Source organism: Polypterus senegalus, chromosome 2 (genome assembly GCF_016835505.1).
Source record: "Polypterus senegalus isolate Bchr_013 chromosome 2, ASM1683550v1, whole genome shotgun sequence".
NCBI classification, from domain to species: domain Eukaryota; kingdom Metazoa; phylum Chordata; class Cladistia; order Polypteriformes; family Polypteridae; genus Polypterus; species Polypterus senegalus.
In genome coordinates this window covers 144,852,861-144,879,153 of record NC_053155.1, presented here as the reverse complement: position 1 = coordinate 144,879,153, position 26,293 = coordinate 144,852,861, and the positions used below count along the sequence as shown (strand labels likewise).

General features: G+C 37.8%; 1 protein-coding gene across 2 annotated transcripts in view; it reads left to right on the top strand.

Moving 5' to 3' along the window:
- Window positions 1-21,868, top strand: part of asmtl (acetylserotonin O-methyltransferase-like) — a 132,137-nt gene extending 110,269 nt beyond the window's left edge. For both annotated transcript variants that reach the window (XM_039744760.1, XM_039744759.1), the window contains 4 exons: window positions 1,206-1,338; window positions 3,649-3,789; window positions 12,359-12,481; window positions 21,138-21,868. In XM_039744760.1, coding sequence (XP_039600694.1) covers window positions 1,206-1,338; window positions 3,649-3,789; window positions 12,359-12,481; window positions 21,138-21,334 — 594 coding nt within the window. In that variant the 3' untranslated portion in view covers window positions 21,335-21,868. The remainder of the gene's footprint in view (window positions 1-1,205; window positions 1,339-3,648; window positions 3,790-12,358; window positions 12,482-21,137) is intronic.
- Window positions 21,869-26,293: the final 4,425 nt, after the last annotated feature.

Below are 26,293 nucleotides of genomic sequence, written 5' to 3'. Positions count from 1 at the left end.
TTAGTAGAGGACTTCTGAAGCTCTGTCAGAATTACCATTTGGCTCTTGGTCATCTCCCTTTACCAAGGTCCTTCTTGCCAGGTTACACAGTGTGGTCGTACAGTCAAAACTAGAAAGAGTTCTAGTGGTTCCCAACTTTGTCCATTTCACAATTTTGATCCCACTGTGCTATAGAAACACTCTGAGCTTTTAAAATGATTATATACCCTTGCTGTGATGTACATCTCGCCCCAATTTTTGTCATGGAGGTCTAAAGATATTTCATTAGAATTTCATGGCGTGGTTTTTGTCCTGACATGCAGTAATAGTGATGCAAGCTTATATACACAGCTTTGTGCCAGTCAATTCAGTTTGCCACAGGTGGACTCCAATCCAGTTCTTTAAACATCTTAAGAATAATGCAAACAGGATGCATCTGATAACAATCTTTACAGTCACGGTAAAGCGTCAGAATACTCACATGAATGAGAGATTGTTGATTTTTAATAAATTTGCAAACCTTTCTGAAAACATGTTTTCACTGTGTCATTTAGGATTACTAGTGTAGGTTAATGAGAAAACATTACAAGAGTATCAATTTATAATTAAATCTACAACACAAAGTATGGAGAAAAAAAGGGTTTCAATCGACTGTATTTGATTTTTCTTCATATTTATGGTATTTATAGTTAACAATTTTTACACCTATCGTATTAATTTATATGGTCTATTTTCAATGTTTTTATTTTATAAAGTTCTCAATGTTTTTGTGTGCTGATTTATTTTAAATTAATTATATGACTAAAGCACCAATACACCCTGATGTCTTTAGAAGAATACATATAATCAAAAAATGTGCGATCTGTTGGCACCCCACACCATTACCATGTGCTCTTTTCTGTAAAATCATACCAGTTTGTTTGTAAATGTCTTAAGATGTTTAAAGTATGATGATATAAATAGCAGTTCTGCCCAAAGAGTGTTTTATTTCATCAGATTAGAGAATCTTTTCCCTCACGCTGTAAAGAGTCCTTTAAACACCATTTGGTAATCTCCAAGCAGGCTGTTATATGCACATGATTGGTGCTACACTGTCCCATAGCATTCCCAATTACAGATGCCTTGATTAGTGTATCCTACTGCACAGTAGAAATTGTGATTATTGTATATGTTTTTTGTCTGTGTACTTAGTTTTCAATAAGGGAATATGTGTACTTTTGTTTTAGGATGCTTGCTACAACAACAAAGAATTCCAGCTGTGTTTCATGAATTCTATACACTGCATTGCCAGAGTAACAGGAAGAGATATTGCTGCAGTATTTGATCTCTCACAGTTTAGAACAGCATGTGATATAGGAGGTATGTATTGATAGATTTTCCATATTATTTGTGCATAATTTATAAACATGGAATGTTTCTTATTCTCTGAAATAAATTGTAGTTTGTGGTGAGAGCTCAAAATGAAGTATTTTGACATAAAAATGTCAATTTTTATAGTATTATACAGTATATCCTTGTGTGGAATGTAAAGCTGTTTAAAGTTTTTTAACTTTGAAAATGTTTAAAATATTTATAAGATTTTTATAAAGATATAAAGATATTTATAAGATATTTATAAGATTTATAGGGATTCTGTCCACATGACCGATAGTAAGTAAAGTAAGGTAAACGTTTTCTTCAAGGAAATTTGTTAGTCCAGTTCAATTAGAGATACTGTATGTAGAATAGAGCGTTCTGTACAGCTTTTGAAATTTCAACATCTCCGGTTTGAAAAGGATTGGTGAATTTTCATAATCATCTATCTTAAATCAGAAACATTCTGTGTGACCTCAATTACTTGTCAATTTACTTTTTCAAATTTACTTTGAGAGAGCTTACATCAACTGCTGTATTTTCCTTTTTAACATGCTTGAGAGCTACACATGACAACAAAACAAATCACCAATGCAAGTTACTGAAATGACAGCAGAGTGGTATGCATTGCCAGGAACTCACTGCCATGTAAGCTACTTGCACACAGCCAGGGACACTGCAACATATATTTTAACTCTTCATGGACTTCTTTTTTCAAAATTGCATGTTTCCAAAATATGAGCTTTGGTTAACCATAGATTTTCCACAACCAAAACATAACAATAATACATCAATTGGTGTAATTTTTACATCTCTTGAGTTTGAATTTATGTTTTTGTAAGCAATTACTGCCAGTACAAGTATGTTGTGAGCTCGGTTTTTCACTGCATGATATTGTAAAGTGCTTTTTAAAAACATGTAATTTAAGTGCTCTACTATTAGGTGTAATTACATTATATTAACAGTATTATTTTTGAATATGATTTTCTGAAATAAAAATAATAAGCAAAAACATGGTATCTTTGTCTTTGAAAAGTAAAGGAACAGCAATTAGAAATGCTTGAACTTCAAAGCAATTAACTCAGTCCTGGAAAGATCTGAATATAACATCATATATACATTTTGTAGCTTGTTCACTATGGACTTTTTCATCTGTATTTAATTTTGTAGGTATCAATATTCTGTTGTATTTTTAAGACTTACATTATTGGTCTTTTATGACTGGTGTACTAATTCGTCAGTGTCAACAATACTGTTTGTATCTGTCCATTGTTCAAACTCTTCCACTAAGGCTTTCTTGGAAACATTTAAGGCATTATACACAAATGGCAAATAAAAGTAATACAAAGGCTGCAGAATAAGAAAGTGAAGAGGGTTTTTTTGCGGTATCTTAAAACAGTTGGTTGAAGAACGACAGGATGCAGTGTAACTTTTCCTTTGTTTGAAAAATGTTGAAAAGTTATATTCTGTGTAGATAGTAATAGAATTAAGGACATCAGAATTAAGTAAAAAGAGAAGCTGATAAACGAGAAATGTAAGCTGGGTAATGATGTTGTTAGAAAATGGTTGAATTTAATAAGTAAGATCTTAAGACACTAAGAAAAATAGAGAGGTAAACAAGCTAACTTAAATGGAGACATAAGTGGTGAATGCAGTTAAAATTGTTTAATTTACAGTTCTAACAGCTCAAAGGGAGAATCCCAGTTAATTCGACAAAAAATGTTCATATTCATTGTGTAAATGGATATTTGATCTATCAAAGTTCCAGGTTTCAAGCAAGACAATACAGGTGCTTTAGAGATTACTAGAGAAAAAAACAGTTGTAAAGTAAAATTACTGTGGATAATCATAGATGTCTTCAGAGTCAGTTGCTATTCAAGATAGTGATGGAACTGAAAACCAGAGAGTCCATTTATGCCAGTTTTATACTGATGGCTAAAGTCATATGGAAATGAGTGGTTTAGAAATCATGGCAGAAATTAGTTGTATGGCTATGCTTCATGAGTAATATTGGAAGGAACACTCTTTTAGGCATGTGTTGCTGGATGTGTGTTTGCATAACAAATGTAGTGGTATGATAGACAGAAATCTTTCATAAATATAGGGTAAACAGTAAAGCACATTTCTTAATGCATGCATTGTAATACTGTTCACTGTATCATCAACTCAGTGTAACCATTCACATAAGAATGAGATAACAACAATAGGAGGGAATTTATTTTTTACCTTTACATTTTACTTTTAACTTCTCATATAATTTGTAAAATGTTAGGTCTGCTTCATGTTTGGTTTTAATCATTCTGCTTCTGTTCTTAGGTTTTACAGGAGCTTTGGCTTTTGAACTTGTAAAAATGTATGACAAACTAACAGTTACAGTCTTTGATCTGCCTGCCATCGCAGAAATCACTTCTGACTTTGTTTTAGGCCTGCAAAATCCTCGAGTAACCTTCATGAGTGGTATGTAATTTTTTTAACTGAATATTGAATGTTTATATAATATTTCAGCTGCTAAGCAGTGTAGAATGGTAGCTAAGAAATTGGACTTCAATAAGCATACTTTTAATTTCAGAACATTAGAACACTCTAGACAAGAACAGGCGATTCAGCCCAACAAAGCTTGCCAGTCCTATCCACTTATTTCTTCCAAGAAAACATCAAGTCGAGTTTTGAAAGTCCCTAACGGTAACATAACATCACAGTCAAATATATTTTAAGTAGTAGACCCTCACTGGAGGGGAGTGTCTTTACGCTGACATGGCAGCTTTGCATTGTGAATAGGCCATTTTCATGGTTCTGTTCTTCACAGCATTGTTCTTCTTTCAGGAGGTTTGATGATAGGGTAAATGCTCTGCCAATTATGCAATGATGGCAAAATAAGAGCTTCTGTAGTATCCTTCTGCATATAAATTCTAAATACAAACATCCTATCCTGAATACCATGGCATTATAATTAGTGCTGGGAGGTATACCCGTTCATAACGAAAACCGTTTTTTTTTTATTGTTATGATATGGATTTTTCTTATACCGCAATACCGGTTTAAATTGCCTAAACAACATTCGGAATGTGGCGCAGCGGGAAACTGTTTAAGGAGGGACCTTTTTCACTGCTACACCACTAAACACAAATGCAATGGAGTACGTGCATTAGTGGAGGTATTGAGTGGTGGAAATGGACAGAGAACATTCCGAAATTGAAGCTGTAGCAGATGGTAAAGTTGAACATGATGACACAGAAGAATTTTTGCCGAAAAAGGGGCAGTGTCTGTTGTCTGGAGATACTTTTGGCTTTAAAAGGTCAGATGTGGACCAAACAACTATTTACTGCAAATGCTGTCGAGCTAAAGTTGTCGCTGGAAGCGGCAACACAAGCAAATTGCTACACCTCCGTAGCCGCAAACATGCTTTGGAGTACCCTCTCCACGTCCTCAGGTAAAACTGGATAAGCTAAAAATATGTTGTCAAAATTAGAGTTTAAGTTGTTTGCAAAATTAAAAAGGTTCTATATTTTGACTGCAACTGTCATGCAATGTGATTCCTTCTCTTCATTAGTGCCACCCCATTGAAAACTATCATTTTATGGGGCCATGCAAACCTGTATTAATACTTGTGTGCACATTAAAATGTTTTTTTTGTACAATGTATAATGTTCATGACAGTGGAATAGGTTATTCTTAGCCAGTCTTCTGCAGTAATTGCAATGGAAAATGTGGTTAACATCCACTCATGCATGGGGGAAAAAAATACCGTTGAATACCAGTATAATTTTGAAAAATATCTTGATATAGAATTTTACTCATGCCATCCATCCATCTGTCCATCCTCTTCCACTTATCCGAGATCGGGTCGCAGGGGCAGCAGCTTGAGCAGAGATGCCCAGACTTCCCTTTCCTTGGCCACTTCTTCTAGCTCTTCCGGGGGAATCCCGAGGCATCTCAGGCCAGCTGGGACCCATAGTCCCACCAGCGTGTCCTGTGTCTACCCCAGGGCCTTCTCCCGGTTGGACGTGCCTGGAACACCTCACCAGGGAGGTGTCCAGGAGGCATCCTGATCAGATGCCCGAGCCACCTCATCTGACTCCTCTCGATACGGAGGAGCAGCAGCAGCTCTACTCTGAGCCCCTCCCAGATGACTGAGCTTCTCACCTTATCTTTAAGGGAAAGCCCAGACACCTTGTGGTGGAAACTAATTTCAGACGCTTGTATTGGCGATCTCGTTCTTTCGGTCACTACCAATAGTAGCTCATGACCATAGGTGAGGGTAGGAACATAGATCAACTGGTAAATTGAGAGCTTTGCCTTACGGCTCAGGAAAACAGGACAACATCATCTGCAAAAAACAGTGACCCAATCCTGAGTCCACCAAACTGGATACCCTCAACACCCTGGCTGCGCCTAGAAATTCTGTCCATAAAAGTTATAAGCAGAATTGGTGACAAAAGGTTGCCATGGCGGAGTCCAACTGTCACTGGAAACGGGTTCGACTTACTGCCGGCAATGCGGACCAAGCTCTGACACTGGTAGTACAGGGACTGAACAGCCCTTATCAGGGGGTCTGGTACCCAATACTCCCGGAGCACCCCCCCACAGGATTCCCCGAGGGACATGGTCGAACGTCTTTTCCAAGTCAGCAAAACACATGTAGACTGGTTGGGCAAACTCCCATGCACCCTCCAGCACCCTGTTATGGGTGTAGAGCTGGTCCACTGTTCCAGGACGAAAACCACACTGTTCCTCCTGAATCTGAGGTTCGACTATCCAATGGACCCTCCTCTCCAGGACCCCCAAATGGACTTTTCCAGGGAGGCTGAGGAGTGTGATCCCTCTGTAGTTGGAACACACCATCCGGTCCCCCTTCTTAAAGAGGGTTACCACCACCCCGGTCTGCCAATCCAGAGGCACAGTCCCCGATGTTCATGCGATGTTGCAGAGCCGTGTCAACCAAGACAGTCCTACAACATCCAGATCCTTGAGGAACTCCGGGGTGACCTCAATCCCAGAGATGGAGGAGCCCACCTCTGAGTCCCCAGGCTCTGCTTCCTCATTTGAAGGCATGTTAGTGGGATTGAGGAGGTCTTCGAAGTACTCCCCCCACCGACCCACAACGTCCCGAGTCGAAGTCAGCAGAGCACCATCCCCACCATATACAGTGTTGACACTGCACTGCTTCCCCCTCCTGAGACGCCGGATGGTGGACCAGAATCTCCTCAAAGCCGTCCGAAAGTTGTTCTCCATGGCCTCCCCAAACTCCTCCCACGTCCAAGTTTTTGCCTCGGCAACCACCAAAGCTGCAATCCGCTTGGCCTGCCGGTACCTATTAACTGCCTCCAGAGTCCCACAGGACTCCTCCTTCAGCTTGACGGCATCTCTCACCATCAACGGGTTCGGGGATTGCCGCCATGACAGGCACACATGCTCATACCGCCCAGCATTAATTACAATTGACGAAACACAAACGTTAAAAACTAAGCCATCAAAAGAGATGAAGGACCAATTTTTTTTTGTATGCCAGGGTAGCATGTCTATTTGTAGCTAGAACAACAAATCAAAAAAGTATGTAAAATCTACACTTTTCCTTGAGACTGATGCTGTGAAGAGTCTTTTGACTTTGAACAACTTTGGTGTCCTGCCAATGTGGGAATGTGCTTTTGTAAGGGCAAGTGCTTATCTTTAAGTTAGTAAGTCTGCACTGATTGAAAACATCATACCAGATCCCTTGTCATTGAACAGAACTATGTAAACGCACCTGGGGCCTCATGTATAACGCCGTGCGTAGAACTCGCACTATAACATGGCGTAAGCACAAAAGCCGAAATGTGCTTACGCACAGAAAAATCCAGATGCAGGAATCTGTGCATACTCCAACTTCCACATTCTTCTGCTACATAAATCCCGATCAGCGTGAAAAGTAACGCTCGTGCACGCTTTATGTAACGCCCCAACTTCTCCCAGAATTACGCCTCTTTGAATATGCAAATCAATATAAATCGCCCGTAAGCTCAGCCTTCTGTGAAAAGACAATGGGAAAAGCACGGGGTAAAATATAAGAATTTCAGCGAATACCAAGTGGAGGCAAAGGAAAAATATACAATTTGTTCGAATAAACCGTGGTATAATAATCTAAAGGAAGTTGATCGAGTGACATAGCGTGTTGGAGAAACTTGAAAGCTCACGTTTACAAAATCGCACAGTGCCGGAAATAAAAAAAGAAGTCACATATCAAAGTCGCCATGAAAAGCCGAGTTGTAGCCCACTGTCTGAGTGTCATATGAAAGCTTATTGGGGTACAGAGAAAAAAAGGCACACAGTGGGGAAAAAGCACGAAATGTCAACTTCAATCTCGACATTTCCACTTTAATCACGTAGTTTATTTTGTCATTAAAGTAGAACATCATAAACTCCATCTTAAAATCGTTTAATTAACCAGTTTCTCAAATCACATCGTAATTAAAGTAGCATGTTAAATGCTTTGTTTTGTATTTGATCTTCTATGTGCCTATGTGTGTGAATCACTACTTGCTTCTTAAACCGGCTCTCTCCCTCCAACTGGACACAGAATCCATTACATTCGTGATATTACAGCTCTCTGAATAACTAAAATACTGAGATGTATACGTGATATAATTTTCATGATGATAGGAGTTAAAGCACGTTATTAAACATGTGTTTCACTTCGATGAAATAATTTATTGCAGCAGTACTGAGGGGCGGCTCTAGGCTTGTGGTGGCACTGGGCAGAGGAAGAATCGGTGGCTCCTTTGCCCGCCAATGTCAGTAAGGTAGCTCATGCACGGTGGATGGCCACGTCCGTTGCAGACACTGCATAGCCGCCTCGTGTTCATGATACAAGCATTTAACTTTTGCCGAAATTTGTCGCTGCGTTTTTAGCTGTGTTGTTATTTTCTCTTTCTGATTTATATTCAATATATATTGGCGTAGCCGTCACTGCAGTCAGTGCTTTTCTTTCCCCAAGTAACTGATCGCCACACAATCAGCTCTGTAATAGAATTAAGCCATCTGTAAGCTTAGCGCAGATTCTTCAAAACGTTTAAGGAACATTGAAATATCTTCGTAGTACATGTTTAATTATTCTATCCTTAACGACACTCCCAGTGAAAAATATAGATTATTTAAATGAAGTTAAAGTTTTATCTGTATAATTTAATAAACATATTTTGCTGCATTTCATCTTAAAAATGATATCGTCATCATATGTAAATACGCGCTTTATAAAGTGGCTCAGGTTGTGCGATATTATAACTATAGTGCAAAGTTACAGTGGGGTGATTGTACTTATAAGTACAAACAGTTCTATAAGGTGCAATTGATTGAGTGCATTTAAAGTTCTTGGGATGAAACTGTTTCTGAACCGCGAGGTCTGTACAGGAAAGGCTTTAAAACGTTTTGCCGTGGCTGAGACAGCGTGTACTTGAAGCTGTATACCGATATTTCTCTTTCCGATCAGCTGCTGCTGTGATTCACACTCAGATACAGTGATATAAATACTCCGGGTGGTGCAGTGAGAGTAATATGGAAAAAGATGATCCGCTGTGGCAACTCCTAACGGGAGGAGCTGAAAGAAGAAGAAGAAGGAGGAGAAGTGAGAGTAACAAAACTAAAGCAACTATGGTATTTGGAATACTATGGCTGTTCCCTGGACCATTATATTGTTACAAGTTAATTACAATCAGATGCGTTACACTAATAAACAATATGAGGTTAGTTTCAGTGTATTTATAAAGCCGCGTCAGGAAAATAATGAGTAACCCACACAGGAACAATACCATTGCTTTGACGCTGGGTGCCGCCAGTCTGCAAAACCGAGCCGAGAACTTGCGTACAACAAGGCATGAGGTACCGTGGAAAAGTGCATGGCTTTACGCCAAGTGTAGGTTTTATACATCGCGATTTGAATGTGGAAAAGTTCTTATGAAACATTTCTGTGCGTACGCACCGTTTATACATAAGGCCCCTGGTCTTGGTTAGTATACACAGAGTAACTTGTCATGTGATTAAATTATTTTTTTCTGTCTATAAATATGCTGCAAATCACAATACTGTATTATTTTCAAAGCCTAAAATTATAACTGCCTCATTATAAAATGGACATGAATAAATGCCTATCATCAAGAAACAGTACAAATTACTAATGCCTTTTCCAGTTGTTGTCTTTCAACCATATTCCAAACAGCAAATCGAAGTGCTCTAAAAATCGCATTTCATTTTGTTTCGTTATAGCTTATCTCTATAGCAGTAATGTTATGCAGGTGTAAATAATGCTGACTTTTTCAAAAATGTAAGGTTTTAAATTGACAAAAATGTAGTGCAATCAGTTAATTTCAGAGTTATTATCACATATACATAGTCCAATTAAATTCCTACCTACCAACACGCACCACCTGCCGCTGCCCTTGTTGACAGCACAAATCTCACTCTGAGTGAGTGAGTAGTGGTTAGTGCTGCTGCCTCATATTTTGAACATTCTGGATTTAAAATCCAGCTGATGGTCATTGCCTGAGCAAACTTTACACATTTTCCCATGTCTGCTTGGGATTTTACTCAGGTACTACAGTTTTACTCTAAAATTCCCAAAGATGTGCATTTAGGTAAATTGGAGATTCACAATTGGCCCAGTGAAAGTGGACTGGCTGCTTGAGTGTTAAAATCTCCCACAATGAAAAATTAATTCTTGTTGGCTGAAGACTAAACAAGAAGAAAACTATATTCACACATAAAAAACCATTACAATGAGTAACTTAAAATTAGTTAAGCATTTGCTACTACATTTTATTTTAATTATATCAGACACATCTCCATTAATACCCTAGAGAGCTAAAAGTGTTATTTTCGCATGAAGTAATTTCTCAAACGTTCTGAAGTATCAGAAAGGTTAGCAGCGTTTCAATATGCTTTAAGTCAGAATAATATTAATAAATGTACGATGGATTTATTTAAAAAAACTTCATAAATAGGGTTAATTTGTTTTATAATTTTAAGTAAAATAGAGTATCCTTTTCCCATTGTGTTATAGTAGCAGAGCAAGATAAGATGGCATGCTAGTAGAGTAGTATTAGTCATTACAGTGGATTAATCATTAAGCAGTGAAGTAGCTATTAAGTGTTAACCCAAAAGGATCTTTTAGAGGATTTATTACCTGATACATAAATTAAAGATTTTATTCCAATACGGTCTGCACAGAACATTGCCAAAACATGATCCACTTAAGCAGGTGACTGATAAATAGTTGACTCATAACTAGGATGTTGACCCAGGTACATTCTGGATAGTTTGCCAACAACTTTGTTAATTTAGTGTACAGTTATGGTTTATGTTAGACCCTGTTTCTCACACATTCACAAATGTTGTATATTATAAGTTCTGACTTTCATCCCATAGAAAATCTAATTGACAGGTCCAATTCCCAAAGCTGTCCCAAAGTATCTAGCTCAGTACTCTTTTGAAAGTACTAGACCAGTCTAGAGATGCAATTTATAAAAATATATAGTAGTTATTGAATGAAATTTAGGAAAGTTATATGTAATGGTTATGTTTTGGCGAAAGGTTATATTTGTGACACACCAGTTCCAAGTATGTTGATATTCAATACTTTAAAAGTCCCAGTACTGAGATTATTCTGTTAAAATATTGTGTTCTTTAGGTATGATACAAAAATATATTATTGTCGTTTGTCTGGAAAGTTTACTGCATCATCTTAGCATTCATGGGTTTCCTGCAGTGGTGCCATTCTTTGTAAGTGACTGGTGAATAACTAGATTTCTACTGAGCAGATATTTACTAATGGTAACTGGTGTGAAGTACAAAGCTTACAGAGAGGAATAATGGATACTCAAAAGGGTACAAGTTGATTTATTTTTGAGTCTTCCATAGTCTCATAATGTGTATATTTGTTACCCACTATTAGAACAGATAGCTAGGCGTTTGAAAATCCTTTGTTCCTTGCCTATGATTTATTCTGAGGTGTTATGAAGTGTCTAAAACGGTGCCAAAAAACAGTCCAAACTCCCTTCTATCCTGTCCTGATAAGGCTCACTTTCAGGCAGCCTGACTGCCTACTCCAATAGCTGGCTTTGGCCTACACCAGGATAAATGGGCTTTGGTTTTAAAAGTTCAAAAATATAAGTAATGTTTTCAAAATATATTCCCAGCCCCACCACAGGGAAGATGACCATAAACCTTCAGCTAGGGGAGTAAAGGTCAAACAAAGAATCTTTAAAAAGGAGATTTATTTCACAAAAATCAGAACATATAACAAAATGTTCTAAAGAGCAACAAAAGGACTTGTCAGCCAGGCAATCCTAAGCAAACAAGTCCTAAAACACTATCCACAAATCAAAATCTCAGACAGAGAAACAAAAGAGTCAAAAAGTTAGTAGGAACAAAGAAAAAGCTATAGCAAAACAGAAGCATTTTCCAAGCACATATAGCATACCACAGATGGACTGCTTTTCCCATGAACCTTTACAGGTCTAGGAGCAGTCCCTCAAGGGAGACTGACAGGTTTCCCCTCCTTTTGGGGCCCCACTCACAAAACACAAGGGACATGGCAAAACAAGCATCCACATTTAGACACAAAACAATAAACAAAGCTGATAAAAAAATCCAAATAATAAGCTAAATAACTACATAAACAATTGTAATAAATGATTCAAAAATAAGCAAAAGGGACGGGAAAAAAGAAACGCAGACATAGCCAGTAGAGTAACCTTGGCTAATACATAATTGCTATGGAGAGAACAGGTAATAAGTCCCTACCCACACCATCACCACCACTTCCAATCAAATGTGTTCATTTTTTTTCCTTTGTGTTAAAGAACAATATTTTAACATAAGTGGAATACATTGAAAGAGACATGAAATATTTGGCAGAATATCTTATTCACACTAGTTTGCATGTTGTAACTATTAATGTATTGAATGGAATAGATTGAAAAAGGTATGTCAATATCCAAGTAATAAACATAGACATTTGCACTGTATTAATTGTGTATATTTTCTCATTTCTTGGTAGGAAACGTTTTCAAGGATGACCTTCCAAAGGCAGACCTTTACATTCTTTCAAGAACTATAAATGACTGGTCTGAGGAGAAGATTCACAGTTTGTTAAGCAAATTGTCCCAAATATGTACATCAGGTAATGGAAGGTATAAATGAATATGTTTTGCATTAGTGAATACAGTTATCCACTGACTTTGGGGCCAGCAATTTGGCGGTATGTCAGTAATAAAGTGTACAGGTCATTGCAGTTGAGGCTCTGTGGGTCTGGAGAGGTCAGCTGGTACAAATCTTTTATTTGCCGTCATGGAATAGTACACACCAACATTTGAGATTCAGCAGATGTATACCAGGTCCATATATGTAAGTGTCTCTCAACCACTTGGTTGCCGCCAGTGGGTTGCAAGTTGCCGTCATTGGTTCAGGAGTGGGTTGTCCTAAACAATCACCAATTCTGCATTTCTAAGTGAGCCTGTTTCGCCATGGGGGATTCCCAGTCATCCTTCTTTCACAAAGCGGGACGGGTTGCAGTTGCTGCTGATGGGTTATTAATGAATTTAAAAAGGCAAAACTGATCATGGGTCCATAAAGGTTGAGAAATATAGGCGTAACGAAAGCGATGAAGACCAAATGCATAAGAATTTGCCAAGCAGCATGGATCAAAACAAACCTTAAAGGACCCTCCTAGAGTTAGAAAAAATATGAGACCCTGTGAAATAATAATAATAATAACGAAAGATTTATTATTACAGCTGATTTTTGCATTTCAAGAACATTATTACCCTATTCGTTTTCTATGGCTCTCATCTTTAAGTAAGAATCACCTTAACTCGGTCGACTGTAAATCAGGCGCATGACTGTATTTAGTTTATTCATTTAAAATTATATTCCATGGTATTCTTTGTGACTGAAAGGCATAATTGATTAAATATGTACATTTTACAAAAATCATACTATCTATTGGACCCATTTCTAGACATTGTTACGTTATTTTTTCCTGTCTGAAATGTATATATTTCAATGCAATTTATATAGCAGTGGTCCCCAGCCTTTCTGACACCTAGGACCGCTTTACTGAAAGCAAATTTTTCCAGAGACTGGTGGTGGGTAGTTACTGATGGATTCGGGGCGGGTTCATAGGGCAGTTTTATACACAATTTACATTACATTTCTATTGTTATTAAGTTATATCGCAATAGAAATTATACAACTTACCATAATGCACAATCAGTGGGAGCCCTGAGCTTGTTTTCCTGCAACCAGATGATCCCATCTGGGGACGATGGAAGACAGTGACACATGAAGTGTGTAGCTTATGTTCAGTCTACTCCGTAATCTCGTTTTGGTTGCTGTCACTGCAGAAAACGCTGCCTCACAAAGATAGGATGTTGGAAATGGAAGCAGACTTTTCATTGCTTTTGTGGCAACCTCAGGGTATTCTGCCTTGGCTTTAATCCAAAATGTATGGAGATTTGAAGGTATCTCAAACATACTTTTAAGGCCACCATCATTTACAGCCTCAAGCAGTTGATCCTTTTCAAGCACAGACAAAGTTGATTCACCTGACTTATTCACAAATGGGTCACGGATCCATTCTTTCCCATTTTGGGGGTCTTTTGTGGTTGAAAATAATGCTCAAACTCTGTTGAAAGCTGAGATAGGTGATCATACACCAGCTGGGAGAAAGAAGGCCCTGGCTTGGTATCTTTAACAACCTCTGCTAACATTTGAAACATATCAAAAATCCCAATGTTCACTCGTCGGCCCCATAAATCAAATTTGGCTTTGAAGGCAGCCACTTTATCTGCTTACTTGAACAACGGGTATCTTCTGCCTCTGCCCCACGTGCTGCTGCTCCACCACTGCCTCAGATTTTCCTCCTCAGGCTCCTCCAGCACTCCTCCAGCCTGGCTGGAAACCAAGTCTGCAGAGTGGGTAAAGGTGGGATGCCAAATAGTGCCTGTATACCTGTTCATATTGTGAGGTTCCTGAACTCTTTTGGGATCCCCCCACCCAATGGGAACATCACGCTGATGTACGTCCTGAAGCGCAATTGCAGCGTCTGTGTAAGATAGTTTTTCCGTTGCCGGGGCAGGGCAACAGCAGGCTCACAGTACTGCAGTGAAGTGCCACAGAAATGATTCCTAAAAGATCGTCGTCGCTTTATAAGTCCCTGTCTTACACCCCAAAACACAAGACTGAGTCTCAATACATCAGCAAAACCATCTTTATTCAGCTTGAAATAGGAACAGCATGGTTATTTATTGTAGCGGGGTCTGCCAATCTCCTATAAACAGACACAGCAGTCAGGCAGGGTTGTGACCAGATTAGTGTCCCAAGTAATCATGTTCCCTGCATTTACAATGTCCCTTGCATCACCCATCAAGATCTTTTCAGTTTGCTTTGGCAGAGAGACGCAACAGAGCTGTGAGCCTGCTGTTTCCCCGTTAACAGATAAACAGTCTTCCACAGACACGGTGATCGCACTTCAGGACGCTCTTTGGCGTGTTGTCCCATTGATGGAAGTACAGGAGAGTTTAAAAACCTTACATTTTCTTGAATGAGTGCCACATTAATAGGAATGTTTCTTGAACGAGCATCACTGAACCACATAAAAACTGTCTTCAAATGCAGCAGTTCGCATACATTTGCAATCCGAGATTTTTCTTCTTTTTTTGCATATAACAAAGACATATGCATTGCATTTGTCATTCCAACAGATTGCACATCACAAACATTAACACTGTTATCATTTTTTCATGTCTGCCATTTCCATAGGAGGTGACAATGAGTTAAATTCCAATGGATGTTTTTCAAATGTTGAAGAGCAATAAGCAAAAGGTATCACTGAAAACCACAGCAAAAAAAACAGTACAAGTTCAAAGAAAGAAAATTTTTTTACAATGTTTCTGTTTGGGGATCATTGTGCAAGTGTGCACAACTGAGCTGCGATCACAGAACTAACTGCTCTGTGGATGATTCATTCAAGCATTTCAAGGTTACTTTGTTGTAAGGAAAGTGTCTGCTGAATGTACTTCATAGTAACAAAATTTCTATAGACTCTTGTCATATGGGGAAACTGTCGGGACCATAAAAATACTTTGTTGTAATACTATCTCACCTTGGACTCTCTCTTCTCTCTGCGCCGCTGAAAGCCCCGCCTGCCTAGCATTCTGAAGTGTCCTCAGTGAAGGGGGCAACCATTTTGCTATAGCCCTTCACTGAGTGAGTCTCCATTGCCGGCAGTTCTCTCGCAGCCCGCTAATCTGATAGCCGGGTCACGAGAGAACTGCTGGCAACAGAGACTCACTCAGTGAAAGGGGTCGAGGACCCCTGTTATATAGCAAGAAGCATCTCCATACATCAGTTGTAAAAGGAGAGGAATGGAGAGGAAAAATAATGGAGTAAGGAGGTGGAAACAAAAACAAATAAAAAAAGAAAAGTTATTAATGGGGTTTACCAAACTTTACTACCAACTTTTGATAAGAACAAATCAGAAATGGGCTATTAAACAAATATCACAGGGGCCTAAGGTTTGATTACAGTTTATCAAGTTGTAGAGTTTATTCATCATTGCCTGCTTTTAGCAGGCCACGTTAGCACATTTATTAGATATTAGAAAGAGCATTAAATAGAAACATCATCAAGAGGCCAGTAAAAACTCTGTAAGACGCTACAAGTTTACAAATAAGGTAAGTGAAACGGTTCTTATTCCCACAATAATTCAGGTACTCTTCAAATCAGCAATCCATACCCTCAGAGAAAATTAAGACTAAGAAGCAAATTAACTTTTCAGCACAAGCCACACTACCAGACGAGCTCTGGAGCAGCTTAAAACTAAAGGAGTTATTGTTAGAAAGATACTGGATCAAATTGAGAATGTATGACCTGGCCTGGAAAATTGCTGTCTGCCAACTGTTATATTAGATATCCTAGTAAGAGGTTTGTTTAAAAAAGACAAAGAAAGGACATAGTCAAAAGGCAAAAAAGGAGTAAATACTGGGAAATCTAAATTTATAGGTAACCACCTATATTCTGATTTAAAACAAGAATGCTGGCAGAAATCAAAGTCGAGAACTACAAACACTAGATCAGAACCACTCAGATTCTTTGTGTGAAAACAAAACCACAAGGCAAAAAGAGACCCAAGAGCTGACTTGCAACTAAGGCACAAAATAGCGCTAACCATATCCATCCAAGATGGCAGCAACAATGGTAACAATAATAATAACAAAGACAAAAGTAAATAAATAATCTAACAACAGATTTGTAATCTGCAGCAATGAAACCCCCCAATTAAGGTGAAAGATTGTACCCAATGTATGAGGGAAGCGTAGAAAAATTACAAATAAGTCCAGTTTAACACCAACAATTTATACATCTACTGTCACTGTGTTCTAGAAAAATAAATGGATAGATGAATATGCATAATGCTAATTTGATATAGATGTCCATAAAAAAATGCATTGGCATTGTAATGTCATTAAAGAGAAGAACTGCATTTTAAGAATTTTTCTTAATGCAGACTTCTATTTAAAACAGTATACAAGTTTAGCCATAGTAAATATTATTTTTCAGTTTTTGTTTAGGCAGTAAAATACTACACAAATACTAAATGCCTACTCTTAACTTAATTGGTGCTAACAGTAAATCATGTCCTTATCACTTTGTTGTGAAATTTGCTTATTGTCTTTGTGCTTGTTTGAAATTCTAGTGGGTACTCTGGCTTTGTACTATGTGTGTCTTGTTATTTGAGGAGTCTAAATTGACTTTAAATGAATAATTTATGTATTGGTGTTCTGGGCTTAGTTGTAGCATTTCTTTACACATTAATTTTTGCTATTTGCTTTGTGCCTGAGGCTGCCATAATATACCTTGTTTTCCCAGTTTGTTATGCCAGTCAATGATCTGCTGGACTGTAGCATGTACACTGCCCACCTGCTTATTTACTTCCAGCAGACCCTTACGAATTGTCTGTTGGAAAGTAGGAAGGAAACCGGCCACTAGGGCAGGATAGCCATACCAGGAGATGTTTGTTTAAGCAGCTGTAGCAAGGGTCGATATCGAAGGTCAGAAAAACTATTGTCAAAGCCACAGCATTAGGAGAATAGCAAATACTGTACATTACTAAAAGATGCAGTGTAGCAAAACCACTAGTGAAGTCAAAAGGTGAACTTCCTTGAGACAAAAACAAAAGACATACTGTGTCCAAAAAAACTAGACAGATAACCTTTAATGAAGTTGAGATGGGACTACTACACACCAAACAATAAAAATATATTTACCATTAGAGCTCCTACTGAAGATGTTGGGTTTGGATTATAAAGACAAGAACCAATAAAGGGTGATGCTTTGTGCCTTCTTGGGAGTAATGCCCATAGCAACAGTGCAGCACAGCTTACAAAATGGTTATGTGGTGACTCAATAAATATTGATTCTAAATTTTTTGTAGTTAAATTAACTATACAAAACACCTCTGCTGTTTTGTATAGTTATGATCCAACATCATAATCTTCTAAGAGCCATAAGTCTAAAAGATAATTATTTAAGGTAAAAAACTTAAGATTTTCCAAGTCAAAATCATAAATCATAACTCCCAAACCTGAAATTGAGACAGTAGGTTTGGATAATGATTTATTTTTTCATTTTTGATTGATAAGTACTTTTCTCATTGTTAACGCAGTTTGACTGCATGTGCATTGTTTTCACTTCTAGATTTAGGTTTATCCATGTGTCTTCTAATCACCTTGTGTTTTCAAAGCAAAAAATTGTATGTGCCAGTCCTTGGTGTATTTGAGTAAATTGTCACATCTGCTGTTATTCATTAATTATGTTAGAATGTGTTGCTGGCCTTAAAACCACTATACCATCCAAGTGACTTATCAAAACAACATTTGGTGTTATACACTCACCTAAAGGATTATTAGGAACACCTGTTCAATTTCTCATTAATATAATTATCTAATCAACCAATCACATGGCAGTTGCTTCAATGCATTTAGGGGTGTGGTCCTGGTCAAGACAATCTCCTGAACTCCAAACTGAATGTCAGAATGGGAAGGAAAGGTGATTTAAGCAATTTTGAGCGTGGCATGGTTGTTGGTGCCAGATGAACCGGTCTGAGTATTTCACAATCTGCTCAGTTTCTGGGATTTTCACGCACAACCATTTCTAGGGTTTACAAAGAATGGTGTGAAAAGGGAAAAGCATCCAGTATGCGGCAGTCCTGTGGGCGAAAATGCCTTGTTGATGCTAGAGGTCAGCGGAGAATGGGCCGACTGATTCAAGCTGATAGAAGAGCAACTTTGACTGAAATTACCACTCGTTACAACCGAGGTATGCAGCAAAGCATTTGTGAAGCCACAACACGCACAACCTTGAGGCGGATGGGCTACAACAGCAGAAGACCCCACCGGGTACCACTCATCTCCACTCCAAATAGGAAAAAGAGGCTACAATTTGCATGAGCTCACCAAAATTGGACAGTTGAAGACTGGAAAAATGTTGCCTGGTCTGATGAGTCTCGATTTCTGTTGAGACATTCAAATGGTAGAGTCAGAATTTGGTGTAAACAGAATGAGAAAATGGATCCATCATGCCTTGTTACCACTGTGCAGGCTGGTGGTGGTGGTGTAATGGTGTGGGGGATGTTTTCTTGGCACACTTTAGGCCCCTTAGTGCCAATTGGGCATTGTTTAAATGCCATGGGCTACCTGAGCATTGTTTCTGACCATGTCCATCCCTTCATGACCACCATGTACCCATCCTCTGATGGCTACTTCCAGCCCCCACAGTCACCAGATCTCAACCCAATAGAGCATCTTTGGGATGTGGTGGAACGGGAGCTTCGTGCCCTGGATGTGCATCCCACAAATCTCCATCAACGTCAAACCCAGTATTAGTATGGTGCTCCTAATAATCCTTTAGGTGAGTGTATATATTAAGAATTTTTGGCATTGCACACTTGTATAATGTATGAAAAACGTGCCTTTGCTTTTTATTGTTTATTCTTTATCATTCTACTTGCAGCTTTATGTTTTATTAGTGTGAAACAAATTACACGAGAACTGCCCCATGGCTAAAGAAAAATATCACATCCTATCCAGAATATCATATCATATATCCTTAATTAGAGAATTGATTAATATGAAAGATGACATACAAAATAAATATCAGAGTCAGCTGATTGAACACAGCCAGCTGTGCTCAATATAAACCTCACTTATTTTGTTGCCATTAGAGTGAGAGTTGCCAGCAGAAAGATTCAGAAAACACATCATTCCACAATCAAAAAATTCTGAAAACATAAGGGAAAAAGGTGTTGAAGGAATTATGGCTACAAAGCCATTTGTGAAGCTCTGGGACTTCACCAAACTGCAATGAAAGCCACCTTCTCCAAATAGAAAACACTTGTGTTTTCAGTAGTGAATCTTTCCCGAAATTAGCTCCTCTGCCAAATTTACTACAATAGCACAGCATAAAATTATCCTGGAAGTTGCAACAGATCATTAAAAAAAATCCAAAAATCTCTAGGTTTCTCTTGTATCAGCAAAGATCAGTGTTTATGACTCTACACTCAGAACTAGTTAAAAATGGACTTAATTAGAGAGTAGCGTGATTTAAACCAGTGGTAACCAAGAAAAACATATATCCTTGACCCTCATATGCCATGAAGAATCTCAGTGATCCCCAAGTCTTTTTGTAAAATATTCCATGAGCAGATGAGCCAAAAGTTGGACTTGATAGATAACACAAGTTTCATTAAGTTCAATATAAAGCAAATACCGCATTCCACTATAAGTAACCAGTCAAACATGGTGGAAATAGTGTAATGGAATGGGAATTCTTTGTTGTTCAGGACTTAGAACAGTTTGACATAATTAATTGAACTGTGATTTCTGCTGTGCATTAGATAGTTCCTAAGGAGAACATCTGGTCGTCTGTCCATGAGGTACAGTAAAGCTGAAGCCAAGTTGGATCATGTACTGTAGCAACATCTAAACTACAGAAATAAGTTTACATCAGAGAGGCTGAATACATGGAAAATAAACGTTATGGACTGGCTTAGCCAAACTCCATACCTAAACCTAAACAGTGATGTGAAAGACTGATACTGAATTGTAAGTGTCTGATTGTAGCTGAAGGTGCCAGATGATGTAGGAGTTTCTTAATTCAATAAATTATATTATTTAAAAAAATATTTGTTTAATCAGGTACTTTTTAATGTTAGATTTTGACTGAAGACCTGAAAACAAAACTTTGTAATAATATAGGAATTTGGCAAGTACTTTTTCACAGCACTGTACATTTGTACTCTTTTATGTTAAGTAATGAACTCTTGGTTTCCTTTGACTTGTTACATTATTTACCTTTAATATAGTACATTTTGTAAATCGGTATTTCTGTTCTTTAGTTCCCAATAACTTTCCTCATGCACATTTTTTGTGTTATTAGAGTTTTCTTATAAGACACAGTGTATTGGACAGTGAAACAAAACACATTTAAAAAAAACTAAAAGACAATAAACTGCACAACATTCTGAGTGCCAAAAGTTTGAATCGTAAAAATGTGCTCATTTGTCTTTTATGAGACAAAAATAGTCAGGCCTGGTAGAGTATTATCGTGTGTTCTTAAAACACATCAAATCATTGACTCCTAAAACAATTTTTTAGGTAATAACTATTGCAGAATTGCCTACTTAAAAGGCTGATTTCTTGGAAAAAAAATGTCTTTTTAAAACATAAGGTAATATACAGTATGAAGTCTAATCAATAAACTATATTATATTTTTCTAGGTTCTGGACTTCTGCTTGCTGAAATTGTTCCGGATGAAGAAGATATTTGTTCTCCAAAGACTTACTTGTTGGTTCAAGAAAGGAAGAAAAGAAATTTTTCTCAATATAAGCAACTATTAGAAAAGCATAGTTTCACCAATATCTGTATTAAAAGACATGGAACCTTTCTTGATTTCATACTATGTTTTAAAAAGTAAGGAAATGTGAGATATTTTTGTTTAAAACAAGACATTGAATAATCAGAATATGTAATAAATGTCTTAGTGCTATAATTGCAAGCAACGCTAATTTTTTCGCATCATCACTAGTAATAGTCACCTATTTTAAATATACGTATACTGAATGCCAAATTACAGTTCATTTCTGGTCAGTTTGTATCATTCAGTAAACCTAAAATGTATCATTTTTATTTAAAAAGGCACAAATGTTAAGCAGATCATGTGACTGCGTGTGATCATGCAAATGTTCGAAATTGATACTATATTTGCTAAAAGAAAACATGTTTTTGCTTTTATTTTGTAAGTCAGTACACAATTTTCTGTTAGTAACATATAACCATATTTAACTACTAGTGTCAACCATTAGTCATAGATGATTCAATTCAGCATTCAGTTTAAATATTTAAGGTTTAATTACATCTCATGATTTAAGCATTAGCGTCTGTCCATCAGCTTCATATAACAAATGATAACTTAAAATTAAATAAAGGTTCATCCACTGTCAGAGTAAAAGCAAGTGATTGTGTCCTTTCTTACATTTCGCAGTGCTCCATTCACTCACCATTTTTCAAGAATCTGATCACTTGAGTAAAACATTATCTCAAGACCCCTACCATGTGTCAGAAATAGCAAAGCCCCACTCATATTGTGCAGGAGAACCTACATAAAAGAGGCAAAATCTGCATAAAATTAAAATGAAGCAAGACCCAGAGCAGGTGATATGCCGTGCTTTATTGTGTGTAGAATGGTGAAATGCTTTGCTTGACTTGTTGAGGGTAATACTGCAACTTTTATCCTGGCTTATGCTAAGCCCTATGCCTCTTACTTTTCTTTTATAAATTTGCCTGGGTGGCCAGCTATAAAAAAAAAAAAAAAAGTTGTGGTTATTCCAAACATTTTCTCTTTAGGAATTATGGGGGCCACCGTGCTCTTGAGAACCTTCAATGCTGCAGATTGTTTTGTATTTTTTTTTTTGTAGCAGTAACCAGATCCCTGCCTCAACATGATCCTGTCTCTATGTTCAGCAGTAATTTCCTTCTTTCTCATGGCTATGTTTTTGCTCTGTTACAAATTGTCAACTGTAATCTATTTTCTATAATTGTGCAGTCAATTGAATTGACCACACTTGGACACCATATAAACTATATAAACATCTCATAGCTGATTAATAGAATGGGATGCACCTGAACCAGATTTCAAATGTCATAATATAGGTCCTGAACATCCTGGGGTATTGCGTGTTGTTGGATGAGAGGAATTTAATTTAAATGATTTTAGAATAAGGCTGCAACATAACAAAAAGTGAAAAATACAAAGGGTCTGAATACTTGAATTCAATATATTTGTCACACACTTGCCCAAATAAAATGAAAACAATAATGTTCAAAACAAGTGTTTCCATATTGGATCTGTCAATTAAAAGGAATTTTCAAAAATTCTTACATACTGATTACTGACTGTCATCCTTAATTAACCACTAAATGATAGTCTGGGTATTCAAAAAGGAATAAATCTTACAAAGACCAAGCTTGGGCCACGACAAAAAAAAATACGTTTAAGGAACCCCAGACATTTTACTACAGTTTGTGCACATGACAGTACCATTAATACTATTTTTGTAACAGCTAAAAAGAGCCATGGATGATTTCCCAAACTATTTTATATACATACAGTATTTGCACAAATTTATATACCTTTAAAAGCTTAAGGTGATCCTTCCTCCCCTTTAAATCCCTTTGTACATACTAACAGCCTGTTCAGCTTCTGTATTATTTGATTCAATATGAATTACATCTTTTCCCTACGCTTTTTTTTGTGTAGGTACATTTTCAAAATTTCTTAAATGATATGGCCCTGATCCTTTTTGTAAAGTTAGAATATTACTAGTTTTTCTCCCACCATCCTGTTTTCTTAAATGTTAGGCAATACATACTTTAATGTATCATCATTAATCTATACACTTGCCGACCACTGTATTAGGTACACTTTCACTTTACTAGTAATGGGTGGGATCCCCTTTTGCCTTCAGAACTGCTGTAATTCTTTGTAGCATAGAATCAACAAGGTACTGGAAACATCAAGGATTCTGGCGAATATTGACATAAGAGCATCACCTAGTTGCTACAGATTTGTTGGCTGCACATCCATGATGAACATCTCCTGTTTAACCACATCCCAAAGATGCTCCACTGGATTGTGGGCTAGTAACTGTGGAGGCCATTTGAGTACAGTGAACTCATTGTCATGTTCCAGAAACCAGTTTGAGATGATTTGAGCTTTGTGACATGGTGTGTTATCCTGCTGGAAGTAGCCATCAGAAGATGGATACACTGCGATCATAAAGGGATGGACATGACCAGCAACAATACTTAGGTTGGCTGTGGCATATAAACAATGCTTAATTGGTACTAAGTGGCCCAAAATTTGCCAATAAATATCCCCCACACCATTACCCCACCACCACCAGCCTGAACCATCGATAAAACGCAGGATGGATCCATGCTTTCATGATGTTGACGTCAAATTCTGTCTCTACCATCAAAATGTTGCAGCAGAAATCAGGACTCGTCAGAGCAAGCAACGTTTTTCCAATTTTCAGTTGTCCAATTTTTGCGAGACCAGCAGACCGTTGTGACCCTGTAGTTAGGATATAGCAGGTTGGATAATGGATGGATGGATGTGTGAAATGTAGCCTAAGTTGCCTGTTCTTAGCTGACCAGAGTGGCACCTGGTGTGGTCTCCTGCTGCTGCAGCCCACCTGCTTCAAGATTTGACATGTTATGCATTCAGAGATGCTGTTCTGCATACCTCAGTTGCAAAGAGTGGTTGTTTGAGTTACAGTTTCTATCAGCTCTAACCAGTCTGACCATTCGTCTCTGACCTCTGGCATCAACAAGACAGACCAGAGAACTGGCACTCACTGGATATTTTCTATTTTTTGGATCGTCCTCTGTAAACTCTACAGATGATTGTGTGTGAAAATCCAGGTAGATCACCAGTTTCTGAAATACTCAGCCCAGCCTGTCTGGCACCAACAACCATGCCATGTTCAAAGTCACTTAAATCACCTTTCTTCCCCATTCTGATACTCTGTTTGAACTTCAGCAGGTTGTCTTGACAATGTCTACATGCCTAAATGCATTGAGTTGCTGCCATGTGATTAGCTGATTAGATGTTTGTGTTGTTATGCAGTTGAACAGGTGTACCTAATAAAGTGGCAGGTGAGTGTAAACATCATACTTTAAAAGTTAACAAAATGCTGTTGATGTGTGCCACAGTGTGCATGCTGTGGGCATCAAGAATAAAACCTTTGTTATAATTTTAGAATTTTGGTATATCTCTAACTTGCTTCATCAATGTATTTAAATTAAATTTTCATTTCATTGATATTTGAAATCCTGCAAAACAAGGGCTGTTAGGCCAGAGTGCCCTCTAGTGGCCTGGAACATCTGCTTTCCTTAACACTGTCACTGCAGAAAGCACAACAGCCCTTAAGTACTCTTAAGCACGGGTGTATTTAATTAGTGTCAGGACTACACCTCTCTGACTAGGAGAACTCTTTGATGTCCTGCAACTTCTATCCTGGCTCATGCTAAGCCCTAGGCCTCTTACTTTTATTTCTTTAATATAGTTCCAGTTTACTTTCTTACACATTTCCCTGGGTGGCCAGCTATAAAAAAAAAAAAGTTGTGGTTGTTCCAAACATGGCCGTTAGGCCAGAGTGCCCTCTAGTGGCCTGGAACATCTGCTTCCCTTAACACTGTCACTGAAGAAAGCACAACAGCCCTTAAGTACTCTTAAATACTTTTGATTGGCGGGTGTATTTAATTAGTGTCAGGACTGCACCTCTCTGACTAGGAGAATCCTTTGATGTCACCTTCAAGCTTACAAAGCTTACTTTACTTCCAAGGTGTCCTGCAAAAATAAAGGGGACACTTACTACCTGGTGTTAATGCCACAGCATTAGTGACCTATGGAGAATCTCTCTTCTTTTACTCCGTAACCTATAGCTCCTCTAACCATATGGCTCTTTCTACATCTTCTTTGTTTCATACCACCTTACTGTCTCATACAGTGCATCTAAGGTGATTGCTGAATGTCAGAGCAGCCCTGGTGTCAATTCCAGATAATCAGTCAGACCCATTACCTTTTATGACATTTTTGGTACCTCAGGACATTTTTGATCGCTGAGGTCCACATTTTCTATTTCATAATTTTTCTCTTAACTCTGATCAGATACTTTTGCCTCCAGATATCCCATCAAAATGCACAATTCAAATTTGTGCATCACCTGTCTATCACTCCCTGTTAATGGTTTGCTGTTGTCTCCTCTAATGATCCTTTTTGCTCTCTTTGCTCTTCTAAATCTCCAGGTACTTTTTTTACAAATGTACTGGAAATGTCCTAATGTTTAGCCTTTTGCTGAGCTGTGTCAAAGTCTCATTCTTCTGTCCTGTCCTATCTCATTTAGCCCTCAGGTTTTCCTTCTTTTGGATCTTTCTGCTCTTTCTCTTTCCTCTTTCCTGTTTGGGTACTATCACTGTAAAATTGGCCCTAATTTTAATGTGGAAATCTTATTTCTGGAAATTCTCGTTCTACAGCCTTATACTTCTTGGACTGTCTTCTGCTAGAATTAATGGTGTTACTGGATCAAATATTTCTGTGGCAAACTTACATACAACTTATTATATACTTACATGGATGGGAGATTTACTTAGTAACCACATGTTCTGCCCTGTGTGTAGCTGTGCCTTCTCTCCTCCTTAATTTACTTTCTGCTATTTGAGGCAGTGGGGTGGGGTACAAAGCAGGATGTGGCCAGTAGGTTGGAGTGGGCACTGGGGGATGGGTGTTTTGTTTTGAATTGATTTGTATTTTCTCTTTACTTTTGATTTGATAGCTAAAAATGAATTAATCAAATCCTTCACAATGCAAACA